This window comes from Notolepis coatsorum, assembly GCF_963971535.1.
Source record: "Notolepis coatsorum genome assembly, chromosome: 17".
Classification (NCBI taxonomy): Eukaryota; Metazoa; Chordata; class Actinopteri; order Aulopiformes; family Paralepididae; genus Notolepis; species Notolepis coatsorum.
The window spans coordinates 69,864,125-69,884,721 of NC_140181.1; the positions used below are offsets into that span (position 1 = coordinate 69,864,125).

The 20,597-nt window shown below is 41.5% G+C and overlaps 1 protein-coding gene across 2 annotated transcripts in view; it reads left to right on the plus strand.

Annotated features, from left to right (window-relative positions):
* Window positions 1–15,331, plus strand: part of fam3a (FAM3 metabolism regulating signaling molecule A) — a 30,431-nt gene extending 15,100 nt beyond the window's left edge. For both annotated transcript variants that reach the window (XM_084333216.1, XM_084333217.1), the window contains exons 9-10: window positions 7,534–7,660; window positions 13,192–15,331. In XM_084333216.1, the coding sequence (XP_084189342.1) occupies window positions 7,534–7,660; window positions 13,192–13,290 (226 nt within the window). In that variant the 3' untranslated portion in view covers window positions 13,291–15,331. The remainder of the gene's footprint in view (window positions 1–7,533; window positions 7,661–13,191) is intronic.
* Window positions 15,332–20,597: the final 5,266 nt, after the last annotated feature.

The following is a 20,597-nucleotide window of genomic DNA, read 5'->3' on the forward strand; positions in this document are numbered from 1 at the left end:
GTAACACGTGGGAGGTCACACTACCTTCACCATTTCCCTCCCTCGCTGTGCAGGCGCCCTGACTGACCTGTAGGAGTTGCTGTTTTACAACGACCAGATTACTACCCACCGGCTTCCCTCCCGCTGACTCTGCCAATTGAGTCAGTACTACGACCGGCCAAGCCGGAGGCACTGCTGACAGCCGGATTCTATACCAGTGTCTCTGCAGTGGTAGACAGACGCTGTCCGCTGTGCTACCCGGCCGCCTCACGTTCGAATTATTGTAAACACAACATAGTACTGTGATATTCTGATATATATCACATTCTGATATATTTTTCATGAAAAATAAATGTTAAAGAAAAATTTGAAAAAAAAAGCGGAGGTTCGAACCCATTAATTAAGGTTCTAATGCCAATGTAACGAACGAAGGTCTGAACGTTTGGGCTCAGCCCTAGTGTACAGTTGGCTGTTTTAAGTTATATCCCCCTTCACTATCTATGAAAAATTTAATCTTTTGGATGTTGCCTGGTAGTAGATTATGTCTTGCTTTACACTATTTGTGCAGTTTTGAATTCCACTAAATCCCAACATTTCAATGTCTGTGATTTTAGAAATAGTCCATTGGTGTGTTCATAATACCCTACATTATTCACTATTCTGATTGCTCTTTTTTGCAAACCCAAAACCTCCACACAGTAATTGAGATATGGCAGAATGAGCATGCAGTACAGTGTATATAGTGATTCATGGTTCAGAATGTGCCTTGTTTTTCCCAATATTCCAACACTCCTTGCTACCTTGGACCTGACCTGGTTGACATGGGGTTTCCAGCTGAAATTGTGGTAGATTATGACAACTAAGAATGTGTTTTTTATATTCAGAGATCATTTATTAATGTCAAACCACAACTTCAGCTTGCCCAGTTCTGTTGAGACAACCTCCAAAAGATTCTGAAGGTTCTCCCCTGCACAGAAGACATTTGTATCGTCGGCAAATATAACGCATTTTAATATATTAGAAACATTACATATATCATTAACACTTTGAGCGCCTAGAGGTCGCTGTTTACCTTGTGGTAAGAAGGCCAGCGCTTTAAATAATGAGGGTGGGTGCGGTGTTTGCAGGGCTAAAAACTATATTAAATATTATAGCTATGGATCTAATAAACGCGTCGAATGTCAGTGAGTTTCTTCCGGTCAACATGCAAAAAACAGATAATTCTTTCATACATATATTTCCGTTTTTATACCGTGGTGAATATGAGTATAGTTTTAGAGTGATCCTGTCGAATCCCAATAAACTCCAGCAAACGGCACTTCATTGCATTTCCTTAGAAATCGTGCCATTTGTCGCTTGATTTATGAATCGTTCTGAAATAAACGCTAGATTATCAGTATTATGTTTCATCATGCACGCACGGAAGCAGGGGAGGAAAAGTCGCCCCTCCGTGCTTTGGTCGGCGCCAACAGCACGCGCACACACACACGTTGTGATCGTTACGAAAAAAAACATCGGATTCCGATTAACCCAAGATTGGTAACATAGAGTCCTTACCTCACATCTGATGTACTGCAAAAAGAATAATCCAATTACTGATCGCCATTCCAAATATTGATCGCGGTCGTCTTTCCAACATTTCTCAACCAAAATGCATGAATCCCCGTTCTCCAGTATAACTGTGTTATAACCGCTCCCCTTGCCCAAGAAGGAAAACCCGGACCGGACTTCTCAGATCGATGCACAGCCCCAGCCAGAGGGATTCCAATGGTGTGCAATACCGGCCGCAAGGCGTTAGGTGGCGGTATTGGCCGTTTGCGATCTCAGAGCCATTCCCAATGATAACATCAGGCTGGATGGATGAATTATGAATGGATATAGCGAATAAAATAAATAACGATTAAAACCTGTACAACTGTACAAGCAAAACTTGCATGCAAGTTATTTGCTTAGTATCACAACATTATTTGACAACATATGTTGAATTTACCATCTGTGAGAATAATAACGTTTAAATAACGTGAAAATTGCATATAATAATAATAATATACGGGAAATGTCAATAAAAACGGCCCAATCAGCTTAACACTATGATCGCCGGGGACGAGTTAAGACGTCATTCCTAGCCATGCTCATTCTGCCGAAGACGCCGTAACTCGTCTTTGATGTCAATATTTCAAAAATCTGTGACCGAAATCATATTTCCCCTCCGGAGCCCTGAGACACACTGCAAAGCTCCACTCAACTCTCTAGCGGTTCAAGAGCGCCATCTGGTGGCCGATCGGCAGATCGCCAACCGGAAATGAGCCTTTGAACCGGTAGTGCTCATCCATATGTGGTCCGGGCACTCGCTATCGTTAGAGAGACTCCGTATTGACACAGTGAACATCGATCGGTGCAAATAACTCGAAAAAACAACATGATTTGGACGTATATACTATTATACAACCTGGAAATGGATCGGGCATTTCTCCATCCCATAATAGAAAAAATTCTGTTCCGCGAGGAAGCCACGGTAAGATTCAGCGTTATATTCTAACGTGTTCCATATAAACTGCTATGATGAACATATGACCCACTCTGGATGAATCATCTAACGCTGCCCACGGAATTATAAACGATCCCCCGCCCATCCGGTCATCATCAGATGATACGTAGAAACTTCTAGAAGCACATCCAGTTGAAATTTTTTATCTCGCACAGATTCCTACCAAACTGTATTTGATCATCAATATAATGCATTTAGGGCTATAAATCACGTTCTGAAGAAAGCTGCAGAAAACGATAAAAACATACTTATACTTTAGACCATATTTTAGTATGAATATGTGAATGAAAAAGTTTAACGTTGCTACACCCTGAACAATACATATAGGACATTGAATGGGCCATAATAATGGCAATTTAGCAATATAATTTAAAAAGTTATAGCCCTGCAAAGAAGGGGAACTTCTCCATAGACAAATAGAGATGGCGAGGGATGGTAAATTATGAATTTAACCCATGGCGATCAAAGTGTTAATTAAATGCCAGATTTTTTTGTGTCTTTTCCTGCTTTTGGTTCGGTTGCTTTCACACCTCAAATGAACCAGACCAGGGTTTGTTTGTAACCGAACTGATGCCACCTTTTCAACAAGGTCTTGGTCTGGTTGTTTTGGTGCACACCTGAGTGCAATTACCATGTTCACACCTGTCCAAACGAACCGCACCAGGGTAAACGAAGCAGGGTTCTATTCAACCGAACTAAACGAGGCCGGTGTGAAAGAGGCAGGAATCGGTAGGGATGGGTCATAAATAAATTATAATAATTTGCGGGGATCAAAGTCGACTTTTGATTGTTAGTTTTTTTTCACGAGAGAAGGATATGTCTTTATTTGTAGCACACATTGCTACGCTGTCATGCAGTGAACAGAAATCCAAGATGGGTGACACATAGGAATATCTTTTTGGGGGTCGCTGATTAAATTTCCTCTCTGCGCTTGACCCATCCCGCCCCCCCCCCCCCCCCCCCCCCCCCCTGATATGTGGATTAGAGTTGTTCCATCGTGGAACTGTGTCCACAAAGCTCACAAAAAAAGCATCTGTTTAACAAGTGAGGATGACTGACCTATCTAGCTAGTCAAATTAGCCTAGCATGATGAGTGAGTTTAATTTGTTCTAGCCTTTATGATGTGGGCACACTGACTATTTGGTTATTTGTTCAGACCTCCCACCTGAACTGAAAAGTGAACTTGAGCACATCTCTAATAAACAGATTATGTAAATGTTAAAGGGGCTTCACAGGAAACAGTGATTTATTATGTGCATTTTCCTCATGCTTCTCAAAACTGTAAACGCCTTGCACTGATCAACTGGGTTTCAGATATGTTGAATGTGGGTAATGGCTTAGAATTTGTCCACCATGTGATTTCATACAGCGGATACATTTCATGTAGTGTTAAGTACAGCTCGGGTTAATGATTAAAAGCCTTGTGGAGTGATGCTATTGGTAGTTTTATCCCTTATGACTTCCTGTAGTTTATTGAAGAGGGCTTTTTAGAGTTACAAATCACAACAAATAATCCGGCTGCAAGCTAGTCTATTTTAGCATAAATGAATGATAGCTTTCTACTTAGAGGACATTTATATCTATCTTCTTGTCTGACCCTGGAGAAGACGGTAAGCGCATTTCCCATAATGTTGGCATTGGAATTTCCTTTAAAATTCTGATAATGATAGTTAAAGACAAAAATAATATTGGCTGACCAATAAATATATTAATCTAGCCCTAAGTACAACCACATTGCTAATGGGTGACTAGAGACCATCAGTAGAGCTCAACAATTGCCAATATAAAATCAATGTTATGGCTGGCATGATGCCCCTTTTAAACTGTGTGTTGCTTGTAGGGCTGCTTCACTAGTTGTGTAATTGAGTGATCATGATTAGGTATATGAGCCAACCACAATCATTTTTAACACTTTGATCGCCATGGGTTAAATTCATATTTTACCATCCCTTGCCAGCTCTATTTGTCTATGGAGAAGTTCCCCTTCTTTGCAGGGCTATAACTTTTTAAATTCTATTGCTAAATTGCCATTATTATGGCCCATTCAATGTCCTATATGTATTGTTCAGGGTGTAGCAACGTTAAACTTTTTCATTCACATATTCATACTAAAATATGGTCTAAAGTATAAGTATGTTTTTATCGTTTTCTGCAGCTTTATCCAGAACTTGATTTATAGCTCCAAATGCATTATATTGATGATGAAATACAGTTTGATAGCAATCGGCGCGAGATGAAAAATTTCAACTGGACGTACTTCTAGAATGATCTACGTATCATCTGATGATGACCGGATGGGCGGGGGATCGTTTATAATTCCGTGGGCAGCGTTAGATGATTCATCCAGAGTGGGTCATATGTTCATCATAGCAGTTTATATGGAATACGTTAGAAAATAACGCTGAATCTTACCGTATGTTCCTCGCGCCGTTGGACGATCAGCGTGGAGTAGACCGTTTTCGATTATGGGATGTTGATCCTGATTAACCATTTCCAGGTTGTATAATACTATATACGTCCAAATAACGTTGTTTATTGAGTTAGGGCGAGCGATTGATCATCCAGTGTGTTGAGATGGAGTCCGGCTACCGATCGCGAGTGCCCGGAGCACATATGGATGAGCACTTCCTGTTTGGCACGCCCCTCCCTCTTGGCCGATCTGCCGATCGGCCACCCGATGGCGCTCTCGAACCGTTAGACAGTTGAGTGGAGCTCACCAGTACATCTCAGGGCTCCGGAGGGGAAATATGATTTCGATCACAGATTTTTGAAATATTGACATCAAAGACGAGTTACGGCGTCTTCGGCAGAATGAGCATGGCTAGGAATGACGTCTTAACTCGTCCCCGGCGATCATAGTGTTAATGACTGAGATCATTGTCTTTACAATTTTCTTCCATATTAAGTTACTTATTAACTTTGCGGAGAGGTGAAGGGGACAGTCCTCTCTCCCTTCCTCTTCACTGTCTACACCAACGACTTCCACTATCGGTCAGAGTCCTGCCACCTTCAGAAGTTTTCTGGTGACTCTGCGATAGTGGGATGTATAAAGGACGGTGATGAGAGGGAATACCGGGAACTGGTAGTGGACTTTGTCACATGGTGCGATAAAAACCACCTGCAGCAGTAGGGGAGCTCCAGTAGCTCACCGCATATCTCGGCGCTATTTCTGCGTCGGGGAAAACCGTGCTCGTCACGGATCTGGGGGACACGAGTTCGATTCCCGGACCCGCCGTCATTTCTCAGAATGTCTTCCCCTGCTCTACATCCCGTTTCAACCTGTTTCTGTCGGTCATACTTGACCAGAAAAGCGATAAACGCTAAAAAATAAAGTTAAAAAAAAAAAAAAAAAAACACCTGCAGCTAAATGTGGCGAAGACCAAGGAACTGTTGTGGATCTGGGGAGGAGGAGGAGTGCACCTGTGACCCTTGTTTCCATCAGGGGAGTTGATGTGGACATGGTGGAGGTGTACAAATACCTCGGTGTGCACATCGACAACAAACTGAACGGGTCAAAACATGCAGAGGCACTATACAAGAAGGGCCAGAGTCGACTCTACTTCCTCAGAAGGCTGAGATCCTTCAATGTCTGTACAAGGATGTTGAGGATGTTCTATGAGTCGGTGGTGGCGGGCGCCTTCTTGTATGCTGTGACCTGCTGGGGCAGCGGACTGAGAGCAGTGGACACAACCAGGCTGGATAAGCTGGTCAGGAAGGCCAGCAGCGTGGTTGGGGTGGAGCTGGACTCTCTAGCGAGGGTGGCGGAGAGGAGGAGCCTTGCTAAGCTCCAGGCCATCAGGGAAAACCCCACCCACCCACTATACACAGACTTGGCTGACAGGAGGAGCATGTTCAGTGCTAGGCTCACACTACCCAAATGCAGCACTGAACGGCACAGGAAGTCCTTCATTCCAACAGCCATCAGACTATACAATGCATCACTGTGCCTCACTGCATCACTGAGCACAGAGCGGCAGCTCAATAGGGGCAGGAGGCCGCGACTAGCGGCCTCCAGGCTCCAAAACAGGGGGCAGCGACGGCTGCCAGACATTGACCTTGGACTAATAGGAACCCAAGGAGGACAATACACTACCTGAAGCATACTGCACCTTATGTGACACTGTGAATATATATTTCATTTAGTTAGATAGTTCAATTATATTGACCAAATTGTTTACACTGCTGTGTTGTTTTTTTACTACCTGTACCCCCCCCCCCCCCTTCCCCCATGCTCAGTAAATTTTTACTGTATTTATTTCTGTATATTTTATTTCATTCTATTTTACTCTACTCTTATCCTAGGCAACTTGATTGATTTGTGTTATTATTCTAATTCGTGACCTGTCCTGTCTAAATGTTTAAATGTTTTGCAGTGTCAAATTTCCCACGGGATAATAAAAGTATTTCTATTCTATTTCTATTCTATCATATTACAATGTTTTACAGTACAAATTACAATGTGATATGCCTTTTTGATTAACTAAAAATGATATAGTATGTATATATTTTTTAGGATATGTATATTACAGTATAGTAGTATGTATATCGTTACCTTGGGTGAAATGCTGTGTCAGTGGATGCACAAACCCTGGCGAGTTTACCAACTTGCTCTGCCATTATCATTGCAATGTAGCACCGTGTGAGCAACATGGATCTTGTTGCAAAGCCACTTACGATTTCACTCATCGGGGGAAGATATTGGATTTCAGCAATTCAATTGTTAATCGCAATTATTTATGAGACAATACTTGTCATGATAACATAATACTACCTGTAACTGTTTTAGTTGATATTTTAAAATTATTTTTAAACGTTTTTAATTTGTTTTACTCTGGTGTTTAAATTTCTGTGAATATTGTTTTTATTATGTACTGTACAATCGTCGTTTCTGTAAATGAGGGAAACCTCAGATGCTTACGATTTTAAATAAAGGTTGAAATGAAATAATGTTATCTCTGTCCACTTCATGAACATCAAACCCAATGTCGTTTCTTCATTTCTTTCAGAATGAACGATGAGGCTCGACGGCTGTTCGAGGAGCTGGGCAGCACGGCGGTGAAGGAGCTGGCCTTTAGAGACAGCTGGGTGTTCGTAGGAGCCAAGGGGATCGAGAATAAGAGTCCCTTTGAGCAGGTAGAACACCGCTATCCATGTGTTGATGTCAGTGGCTGTGCTCATCCACACAAAGGCTAATTCTTCTCAAATGGCAGCCAATGTAATGTGGTCCACGTCTGATTCTAAAGGAAAGGGGGCAGCTGTCCCACCGATGGGTCAAAGTTAGATGTCTGCCCTACGAGCCAATCAGGCCCCTGCCTGGACGACCCCCCACCCCCTTCTCCCACGCTGCTATGACACCTGAATTTTCCAGAGGGGATTAATAAAGGAACACTTGACCTGACTTGAAGCGGACTGGCAGGGTTTGTGAGAACCCCACCATGCTCACTGGTGTCAAGGCCCTGCCTGAACCAGACTGACCGGTGTCGCCAGACTTGAGGCCCAATCTGATTTTAAATTAGAATGATAAAGCACAATGAAACCGATCTCCAATCTGCCTTCTTTTCTTGATCCTCCAATCACAACTGTTAGTTCCCTTGGACAAACAAAAATAACGCACAGGCTATGTATTTGAAACCAAACAAACGGCACAATTTGTAGGTATTTCTGTATGCTTTCCACTAAGGCTGTCCCTGAAGCCTGTTTTTGGGATTCAAACTTCGTCAGGGTTTTTCGAACTAACGTTCGAACCTTCGTTTTTAATTTAAAAAAATATATAATAAATAAAATAAAAAAATTCAAAATATTTTTTTTTATATTTAAATATCCTCAAACTAAATCCTCAATTTGAATAAAGTGATTAATCTGATTAAATTAGTCTTTCTTTTTTATTAAATCAACTTTATTTAATGAATATAAACCCCATTGGTTTAGACAGAATAAATAGAATATATTAAAAAAAAGTATTACAAATAAAAAGATTTGATTTAGAATTTGAATGCCAAAGTAACGTTCGAACATTCGGGCTCAGCCTTACTTTCCACTGGAATCCTCGCCAAAGAATGTGGCTTGTTGAATGAAAAATAATTGTAGGTGGCAAGTTAACCTGCTTTGTTCATTAACTCATATTTTTCCTTTGATCCCCGTTCTATACGGTCAGCCGGAGCCCTCTAGGTCTCCCTGGCTCATCTGCCTATGTTGGAATTGCAATGGCCATCGAATCTCACCAGGTGGCAGTATCGCCTACCTTTTGAACTGGGGATATCAGTTGTCTTCCAGCCTGGGCCAGTACTGAGTTTACCTCCGGCTCTTTCCGCCTAGGAGTGGATCACAACATAGCAATCGGTGGAAGATTTGGTGCCTCAGAGCTATTATTTCCCGTATGGTAGACATGCCCAATATACACGAGTAATTGCGATTAATTTTAGAGTACTTTCTGACTGAAGTAAGGCCTATCTTAGGTAACCTGCTGGTATTTTTTTAACGTAAAAAAACTGCTTCTGTAACGATCACAGTGTCATGTTTTACCGGACATAAAACATGCTCGACAAACACGATCGCAGTTTCTAGTTGAAACGACCCCCCCCCCTTGATGATTTTGTGAAGGCACATATGTACATGGTATATACCTTTTTATTTGGGGTTGCAGGCGATCAACCAGAACGATATGGGCTTATTGCATATAACGCGTCATATCTCACGATCTATGGAAAAAGACTGGATTATTTTTGATTTGGGAGTATTTGGGGTTTCAGGCGATCAACCAGAACGATATGGCCTTATTGCATATAACGCGTCATATCTCGCAATCTATGGAAAAAGACTGGATTATTTTGGTAATGGGCGATGTTTAGCGTGTAATAAACTACAAACTACAGTGTGTAGAAAATAATGAACTGATTAGTCAGTAATGGACTATGAACAATGCCTGTCAAATGAGCCATACTATTGTCTCCATAGCTATAATACAGAACACACGATGGGTCTGCAAACATCGCTAAAATGGTCAATAACGCTGGAGCCAGGCGGTACAGATGGGGAAAGTGGGTGGCCACCAAAGAGTTAAAGCAGGGCTATATACAGTCAAACCTTTTATAACGGTATCCATCTCTTGTCTGACCACTAGCCTACTCCGCTAAACTGATCATCTGCTTCACAGCAACTTTAGCTTTTTCACAGATTGTGTGCCAGCCTATAACACACGCCTGTTCACGCACGCGCACGCACGCACGCACACACACACACACACACACACACACTCACTCTCACTCACTCACTCACTCACTCACTCACTCACTCACTCACTCACTCACTCACTCACTCACTCACTCACTCACTCACTCACTCACTGGATGGATGGAGGGAGAGAGAGAAAGAAAGAGCAGGCAGTAGGACTGTCAATCTTCCTATATAATCCCTTCAAATTTCTATGCTTTATTATTTTGAATATTCAAATTATATAAAAATTGTTGTGCTCAAATATCTATAGACTAGTGTCTACAGTACACTATCAGTTGTTATGTACGTTTTGTCCACTAGGGGGCACTCTAACTACTCAAAGCTATTGGTTTGTTCTAACATCAGGCATGCGTTGTTCATGGGACTGGGTAGCACGGTGTGTAACCTCACTCGCTATTTGCATATCAATAGCACCGGTCGTCAGGTGTGTTAAATACGTTCTCAGACACATTCACACCTACCTTGTTGTGAAGACGTGTTACATTCCATTCGTAGACGCAATTAGGCACTGTCTTTAGTCTGTGCCCAAGCGAGGGGACATTAAATGCGCATTCGCGGGAGCTCGCACACGCGCCGGGAGCGCGCGTGCACGTGGTGCGTGTCACTCCAGATGATTTCAATAACGCACCACTGTCTAACATTACTAATAAACATTTGGAATTACCAACAGATGATGCTTTTCTTGCTACATAATATTTATTTAAAAAAAGTTATACATAAATAATAAAAAAGGCAATTTTAGTGTTTGAATAGTGTACATTATTTTAATATTCAAATCTCTGAATTTGTTCCAACAGCCCCAATGTTGGCAGACAACAAAAGACAATTATTGGCAACAAATATATAGTGTGAGCAACACTAAATGTAATATTTAACGTCTAACCTATTAAATACTAGGCCTACATGGCCTATTTTAAATGTATAAGGCCTGTGTCCGACTAAAGCCGATGTCAAAGCCCAAAAAACCCTGCCTGACTGGAGCCTGGTATATTTTGATCTATCTGTCAAGAGGAAAGCAACACTTGTGATTGGATGATCAAGAAAAGAGGGCGGGCTTGAGGTTATATTAGATTCGATTCAAATGTATAATTAATTTGTCATTATACAGCACAAGTACAGTACAACGAAAAGAGGTTTGGCATCCAACCAGAGTGCAAATGTAACAGTAAAGTGCAACAGCAATATATACAATGTACAGGTGATTAAACTGGGTATAAATTATATAAATTAGTACTACTGAGTGTAGTGTTGAATGTATGAATGTTGTAGTTATATTGAAATTCTTTATTGGGAAAACCACTTGAGATACAGTATCTCGTTTTCGAGAGGGTCCCACATTTTGTGCAATGTAATACAGAACACATAACACACAACAAATAAATAAATAAAAGAGACGCATACAAAAACATACAACAGAACAAGTAAACATTATAAGAGGATATGGCGCTCATTCTCCATCATAATAGGCCTACTCCACGGCAGCCACCTGACGATGCCACCGCAGGGCAAACTAATATGCTTACCCCACGATGACACCGCCAGGCAGCCGCTGCGAGAAAGGCCCAACAAAACGTTAAAAGGGTGAGTAGAATACAAGCTGTAATAGATATTGAGCTCCAGGACTGGCAGGAGAAGCGGAGCACAGCCATCCCGCCCATGAGCGCCCCAAATCAACCAATCCCCCCCCGCCTAAGGAGTAGAGCCAACTAGCTAACCCGTAACACCCGCATACAGGACTGCTATGCCCCACATCCCCTCACCAGCGCAGGAGCCCCACCGAGGAAGCATGTACAATAACCATAAAGTTAGAACATAGAGCGTTTTTAAAGAGATATGGATCAAATTATCGCAGGTAGGTTATTCCAGTCCGAAGGGGCTTTGAACATGAAGGATTTCTTGGCCATTGCTTTTGAGAACGCAGAAACTGTGAAAAGAAATACTGTACAGAGTGTCTTAGACGATAAGTGCAAGAAAAAGGAACATCAACTACTTTAGATAGGCAGGATAGTCATAATGGATACATTTGAAGATCAATTGCAGCCAATGTCTCTGTCTTCTTAAAGCAGGAGAAGGCCAGTCTAGTTGTACTGATGTATGTACAGAGTTGTAATATAATATGTACAGTGATACAGGTATGAATGGTAAATTGTGCTTTTATCCAAAGCGCTTTACAATTCGTTCCTCACATTCACCCATTCACACACCGACCAGAGGCAACCATGCAAGGTGCCAACCTGCTCATTGGGAACAGTTGGGGGTTAAGTGTCTTGCTCAAGGACACTTCGACACACTGCCTGGGAGGAGTGGGAATCGAGCCGGGAACCACCAGATTACCAGGCGACGGCTACCTCCCGAGCCACTATCTCCCCCATAGTGTTGTATGAATGTTGTAGTTGTACTGATGTATTTAGAGTTGTCATATAATATGTACAGTGATACAGGTATAAAGACACTATGGTAGTAAGTCATACTGGTCAGCAGCATAATTAGTAAGAGTAGGTAGGGGATATGTACAGATATAGATATAGTATCTACAGATATGTAAAAGGGTTACAGATGTATTTGCTACATATATTATGCCATATAAATATGTTCTATCATGTGCATATTGAATGGGTATTACTAATACTATTAATATTAATACTAGCCGAGAGTAGGTCAAATATATATATTAGTGCTGTCAGGCGATAAAAAAAATGTATCTAATTAATTACAGGATTTGTAATTAATTAATCGAATTAATCACATTTTAATCGCATAACCATTTTATGCCTGATATTCTATATTCTATAATCATATTTCAAATTGCATGTGTCCGGATGGCAGAATTCAGTACTGTATCTACAAAACCTTCTGTTTAATCATCTTCCATCTATTAATTTGCTTAGATTTTTTAGGTCTGGTCAATTTGAGCATGGTGTTATTCACAGTCAAAGATAAAAAAAAAATTTATTGATATTCTCATTTGGTTCATTACAATTTACTGAAGCCTAGTAACAGACACAGTATTTCTGACACTGCGAATACATTCCCTGAGATCCATAGATGTCCCTAGAATCAGATACCAAGAACATGCAAATAGCCCATATTTATAAAAAAAAAAAAATCTGTAAATGTGTATTCTACGTTCTTATGGGATGAATGAGATTAAAAAAAACGTGATAATTTGCTGTGTAATTAATTTATCTAAACGCGATAAACTGACAGCCCTAATATATATATATATATATATATATATATATATATATATATATATATATATATATATATATATGGTGAGAATAAATATATATATATGGTATATACAGCATTATTGTACATGCTGTATATACCATAGGTCCATTTGATTTGAAGATTGGGAGAACTTGAAAAATTTGCCCTGAATCTGTTCTGTTAACACCTGTTTCTGCCTGTGTGTTTGTGTCCCCTAGCGTATGAAAAACAGCAAGAACAGCAACAAGTATGAAGGCTGGCCAGAGTCTTTGGAGATGGATGGCTGTATTCCCCTGCGGGCACCTCTGGAGAGCTAAGCCCCTTTGGAACACATTAGGGGTGGGTCATCAAAACGGAATAACCGGATAATCGTTCGCAGGAATCAAAGTCGACTTTTGTTATGTGGTTTTTCTTCTCTTTTTAATTTTTTTTATATGCCGGTTATTAAGAATTTCATTAGTGCAACCATGTTGACTCACTGAGAAGCACTTCAGCCACTAGGAGGGAGTATGGTATCATTAACCTGAGCTTGGAGCTCTGTTCCTGGCTGCCCTCTGGCCTGCATGCGCTGCTGTTATTCCTTCTTGGCTCAGTAGCTGGCTGCTACGTAGCCCCTTGGCAAGTGTCAAGAAAATGTCATGAAACGCTTGTCTAGTGTGGGACATGTGGACCAGAGTTCTACGGTGGCACCGTGCCCACAAGGCTGACTCATCAAAAAAACTAAAAAAGCATCTGTTTATGCAACAAGTGAGAACGATGGACCTAGCTAGTCAAATTAGCCTAGCACAATGAGTACAAGTTCGATGGAAGACTGCCAGAAGCTGCGGTGAGAATTGTTTTATTTTTTAGCCGTCATCTATTCTATTCTAGCCTGTGAACATCTGCACACACCGAATATACGGTTATTTGTTCAGACCTCTCACCAATTAACTGACCAGGAAAATGTGAACTTGTGCACATCCCTAGAACACATATTGTACAAGCGTGAATGACTATCATGGCATGGAGCTGTTGGCTGGTTGAAACCATCTTGATCTAGACCAGCCATTATCATGTTGTGGGGAGAGACTCAAGTTGACTTCAAATTACCTTGTGTTGAGACTTGTTATATTTTTTAAATGCTGGAACTTATTGTAGAGGATTTGTATGCATAGCTACCAGACACTACCAGACCAGTTTTCTAAGGTAAAGTGATATTGTGTATGTTGCAAAGTGCTATGTAAGGTTAGGGACATATCAGAGGCCAAATGTTTGATGACCAAAATGCAAAGGAGGCCAGAATGAATGAACTATGCTAGAGTAGGTTTCCCAAAGCCATTGTATGAAAATAGACATGCTGATGATTCTCTCAAAAGACAGACCACTTGTGTTTCAGCCAAGGAAATTCTATAACATTTCATAACAATGATCTTTTTTTTTAAGATACTTGGTTAGCAAGTTAATGGGAAACCTACCCTAGATAAAACACAGTGGACAAAATGTAGTAGTACTGTAGTAGTTGAAATATCCTACTATGCACTATTCTAATGGTGATCTTGTTGTCTATTGTGCTAGTTCAGATGTAGATCGATTAATATATTTTCATCATGTGATTAATATATATTTCATTGATATTGTTACAGTATGTATAGTGTTAGCCACATTTCCTCCCCTAGAGAGAACCTGCTGTGCAGCAGTCATTGTTTACAGTCTCTTGACATCATTTTAAGAGATTTGCTGTCAAAAACTGAAAGACGGGAAACCACTTGAATGCAAAAGCACAAGCCTTTATTTGCTTGATGCGTTTCAAGCTAAAGCTCTTCCTTCATTATCATCAAGAGCTTTAGTTTGCCTTCTGTAGTCTACATCTTCCACTTCCTAATCTATGCGCTATTTGAATAAATAGGTACTTTTGGCATTCAAGTGGTTTTCCATTTTAATTTTTGTAAAATACATTTTTAACCTTTTGGGAGCCCTTTTCTCTCACTGTATAAAAAAATCGAGTGTAGAAAAGACGAGAATTAAGAAACTGCTTAATTACCTTTTTGAACACATAATTCAGAACACATACATACGTATGTTACATCAATGTCTGGGTTGATTTCAACATTGAACCCATACCCAAGCTTTAATTTAAATAATTGCTTTATAATTTCATGTGTGTACTTTAAATGTTAATTCTTGAATGTATAACATTACTCCAGGTCACATCATCTTGCAAGCCTAACTCATAACTTGTAGGACATGTTTGAAATACATTTGAGCTAGCTACCTTTACCTTGGATTTGTTTACGAAATGTTAATTTTCAACAATTATTGAAAGAGAATGTTTTGTATTGTGACACCAATGCTGATCAATAAAGATTTGTTTGAGTAGGATGTCTATTAGGTGCGTTGTTTTTAAAGACATTTGAGCCACAATGGGAAAAGGATCCCCAGACACCTGCTGCCCTTTTGTCTTCCATCAGTATGTGAATAAATCCACTGGAGGGCGACACAGTCAGGGTTATCATATTCAGTTTACTAGTTAAATCTACTCGAGGGCGGCATTTGTAATGACATTTGTTAATTTTAATTAATTACTGGGGGTAAACCACGGAGCCATACACGTTGCTGACAAATGTACACGACTTCTGGTGTCACGTTTGAATTGCTAAAATGTCGCAACAATCCTAAAAACCCTGTAGATCATTTCAAGGCACCATTGTATGTGGTAGAACCATAACAAAGATAGAGCAGGGTACAACCGCCCTCTTGTGGTGAAACCAAACAACTACACAACTCTTGTGCGTACTTCGGATGAGCCTGTGGCAGCAAGTGGACTCGACTGTCGGGAGGAACGACGCGCCAGACGACCGCATTCAATAGCCTTGGACCACAAATGGCCGTCACTCGTATCTTGTAAATTGTGTACATATTTTTTTTTAATGCACCTGAACGGGCAGGTGTATAACTTTAAGTCACCACATCATCGACGAGCAAGTGGAGACATTTTTAAATCAAAGGCGAGCATCATCTGAATTGGAGCAGCACACACCAAGGCTCGACGACCAGCACCACCGCGACAAGCTGAACATGTAACGGGACATATACCAATGCGCTCATTTTTAAGCTATATGTAAATGTTTTATTTGATGTAAAATAATTTTGTATGAAGAGCCCAATGTAAATCCCGCAATAGCGTTTACAACCGTTTGTATATAATATAGACCGATAACGGAATAATGAGTAGGGATGAATGAGGCAGCCATCGGGGCTGACCAGCTCGTCTATAATAAATCAGTGGACGGAGGACAATAAGATGTTTGGGTAAGTGCTTTATGCTTTTATTTTAAGTTACGATGTAACGACGAATGTAAATCGTTATAACCATTGCTTTATAATAGCAGCCTATGGAATTCTAACGCAAATATGATTCTCAGTCACACAATATTACTATTCTGTCCAGTCAGTTACCGATTACTACAACATTTCTGGAGATTCATTCATGTATGTGTCTTCGTCTTTATGTTCCAACTAATTTGACCGGTCTATTTTTTATTTTCTGAAATACAGTAACCACCTCGTTCCCAGTTTGATCTCCTCCGTGAGATACAGTAACCTATAGGCTTCTGAAAGCAGTCCAATCAAGTGCAGATGGGCGGGCTGACTGTGGGGCCTAAACATCAAATATAATGTACCCATTAATTTGCATAATTTGGCATCTGGTCAAATGTCTGACTGCTCTGTCTGGCACTAGCGTTACACATTTTGTGGAATTAAGCATTTTTTTTAGTGTCGGTCAATCATTATGAATAAGTTAGCTCGTGCCTTGGATATTGTACCGTTTTTTCTGCAATCACTTGGCGTTTCTAAAGTCAGCTGATTTACCAGGGAGCCAATGACTGCAAAGGGCCGCGTGTTCGTTCACAGAATACAGTGATGTAAATAATGTTGCCTTTAAACAACACGAAATAAAATGCGCTTAGTATGACTGAGCGACCAATCATATGCCGATGTCAAACCCTGGGCCCCTCCCACTGAACCCATGCATTATGTTTTTTTAGAAAATAAAAATGATGCCAACAAATTCTGATGTCAATACCACCCATTTTCTCTTTTCTAAGGATATTTTCCAATACATGTGGGATGAATTATTGACAGGATTATGATCTATGTGCAATAGAGCCCATTATATCCATCTCAATCTTGTCACATCCACCCTCCCCGCAATCAATAGTGTCATTCCATAGCCATATGTCAAAACATTGTTTATGATGTCATTGATATTTGAGATTGTGGAGGTGGTGGAGAGAGAAGAGGGTTCCCCCTCTTGGGGGGTCGAGAGATGAGATGATGTTTGGATTGTGATTGTATGACAAGAGGAGCAGAGAAGAAGGAGACAGACAAGAGGAGCAGAGAAGAAGGAGACAGACAAGAGGAGCAGAGAAGAAGGAGACAGACAAGAGGAGCAGAGAAGAAGGAGACAGACAAGAGGAGCAGAGAAGAAGGAGACAGACATGAGGAGCAGAGAAGAAGGAGGCAGAGACGATAGTAATGTGTTTTGAAGATGAGAAGAAGAAGAAGAGTGTAAACTAGATTGTAGTTAGGCAGCAATACGCCGACAGGTGTCTAGACTGCCGGAAATTCACAAGAAGAAGAAGATGTTGCAGTGTTTTCATTGCCCCAAAGGGAGTAATGGTCATCTACTCTGCCATTAGCAATACTGTTGCTTCTTGTAAAAATAAAAGAATGCTGACAACTGCTAAACCCTGAAACCAGCCTGTAGTACAGTACAGCGCTGTGCAGTAATCTCTTGATGAAAACTACGACTCCACTATGAAGACTGGAGAGTCCAGAGAGGTGATCAGATCATTGCTCTGAACCATTTGTGGTTATAAAATGGGCTCATGTGTGAACGCCAGGCCCTCGGGAATACTAAGCCACTTTACTGACATGCGTTAATCCAGATTTATCATTGCTGATTTAGGCTCCCCTCCCTCACCTGGATTATATGCCCCATTTAGTGAGAGAGAGAGAGAGAGAGAGAGAGAGAGAGAGAGAGAGAGAGGGGGAGGGGGAGAGAGAGCTCCGCTGTAGCCGAGGGGAACGAAGCGGAATAGAATAAAAGAGGGTTAGATAACTAACTCTCTCTCTCTCTCTCTCTCTCTCTCTCTCTCTCTCTCTCTCTCTCTCTCTCTCTCTCTCTCTCTCTCAGTGAACAGTCCTCTGTGTGTGTGTGTGTGTGTGTGTGTGTGTGTGTGTGTGTGTGCGCGCTACCTACACTCTAGTCTCCCATGCTTGACCTGGATTGGACAAAAGTTCTTGTTGTGTTTTGCAGCCTTGGTCCTAATGGGAAGAGAGAACAATCATTGTGTGTTTGATTCTAGTAGTCAGTAGTTGATTTTCCTTTTCTTTCTTTCTTGTTTTCAGTGCAGTTTCTAAAACGCCGTCTAGACCAGTAGATGCAGAGGAAGCGGCGTGTGCCACAAGAGACGATGTGATCTTTTATCAGGAGGGATAGGCTTAACTTAACTTTGGGCCTGTGTTGTGATTTTACTGTCAGGTCAGGTTTCAGATCGATTCTCTTTCCCACGTTCAGCTGCAGTGCATATATATACATATATATATAGTCTTGTTTTCTAAAAGACAGGTTGGAGTTTAGATAAGATAAGATACGATATTCAACCTTTATTGATCCCCTTGGGGGAAATTCAGGCATCATAGCAGGGAGGGGGAAGGGGAGCTACAGGTAGTAGAAGACATGGTACAGGTCATAGAATTATAGTACAGTGGAGAAGTAAAAATAAAAATAGAATAAACAAAAAATGCAGTGTAAACAATATAACAATATAATTAACTCTGGACATGCGCATATGGGCTAGATGGAATAACTGGAATAATAACATAACTTGTCATTTTAATGTGAAATTTTCTTTACATTTCTGATCATAAAAATCAGATGCTATGAGCCCATGCTATGAGCCCATTTGTTTAGCTTGCCCTGAAAATGCCTGTTAGATCCCACTATTAGTCTCTTCACATTGCTTAGCCTATATTTAGATATTGTGATTGGATGGCAATTAGATCGGTCACTGGACATTGTCACCACACTCAGAGAATTGCACCGATTGCGATATGAGCAAGACAGATTTGTGGTCAACTGACCACACCTAAATCAAATCAAATTTATTTGTAAAGCCCGCAAATACTGGTTAATGTCCCCATGGGTTGGACAAGTCTTCTTTGAACTCCAGTCTCCCATGCTTGACCTGGATTGGACAACATTTCTTGTTGTGTTTTTCAGCCTTGGACTCCTAATGGGAAGGACCTGCCACCTGAAACACCCTGGGAGGGATTTACCCGAAAGACACGTTCGAGTTCGTCAAGCGTATCCGCTGTGAACGACCGGGGCCGCATGGCTCAAGTGTTCGTGACCTGTTAACTCCAGAATTGTTATTGAATGACGTGTGGGGGGGCTCATTAGAATTTTGGCCTGCGCCTCTGAGACCATGCACTGACGCTGCCCCGTCTCTCCACATCACCCGGGCTCCTCATCTCATGTCTTTAATCTCTGTGGGACCAGCGTTAAATGGGGAGAGAGGGGGTAACTCACACTATGGCATTCATCATGCATGGAAAAGTTGCTGTTATAGCCAGGCACCGCCGGACGGGATTTAGCCTACGTGATGGAATAACAATTAAGTAAATCCTCTAATTAGCGCACCTGTGTTTTTCCATTGACGACGCTGCTGTGCCGATATGAGTTCTGAGCGGAAGAAAGCGATACTGTAGCTGAAAGCTAAGGATGTAACAAGAAGCCAGAGTGTCCCTGCAGCTTGTACCTTTCCTGCGGCCTACAGTGCAGCCGGTGTGGCACCAGTGTCTGTCTGACTGGTGACCAGTGCCTGCATGATTAATCAAGAGGGTCTAAGGAGCAGGCTTTTAACAGGGACCGTCCAGTGCCGCCAGACGCACACTCACAGATGCTATTACTATGCTAATGTAATCACCTCGCTTGTTCCAAACTATTCCAGCTACCTAGATATATTTCCCTACTCCCCCATTCTTCTCCCCCTTGTCCCTCCGTCATGCACAACTGTAGTTGTTTTTTGTTCAAGCAGAAATTTAGCTATAGTCACTGCTTTCATTCACACAAACACTGGCACATATTTTATCAGGCGAAATCCCCCCCAACCCCCTTTTTGTCTGTGCCTCCCCCCTCTCTTTATCTCTCTCTTGTTCCCTTTCACACACACAATTTTTCCCACCCTTTCTACTAGCCAGCCCCCCCCCTCTCTCTCTCTCTCTCTCTCTCTCTCTCTCTCTCTCTCTCTCTCTCTCTCCTCTCTCTCTCTCTCTCTCTCTCTCTCTCTCTCTCTCTCTCTCTCTCTCTCTCTCTCTCTCTCTCTCTCTCTCTCTCTCTCTCTCTCTCTCTCTCTCTCTCTCTCTGCTCCCAGTTTGAAACCTTGATGTCCACTCTGACCAACCAACTACAACCCCTTCCTGTCCCCCCACCCCCTTTTTATTCACACTTTTCATCTACATGTCTCCCTCCATCCCAAAACACTGTCTACCCCCCCCCCACACACACACGCACATGCATGCACACACAGACACACACACGAACACAGTCCCCTGGCTCCTGCTTTGTCTGGCCAACTAA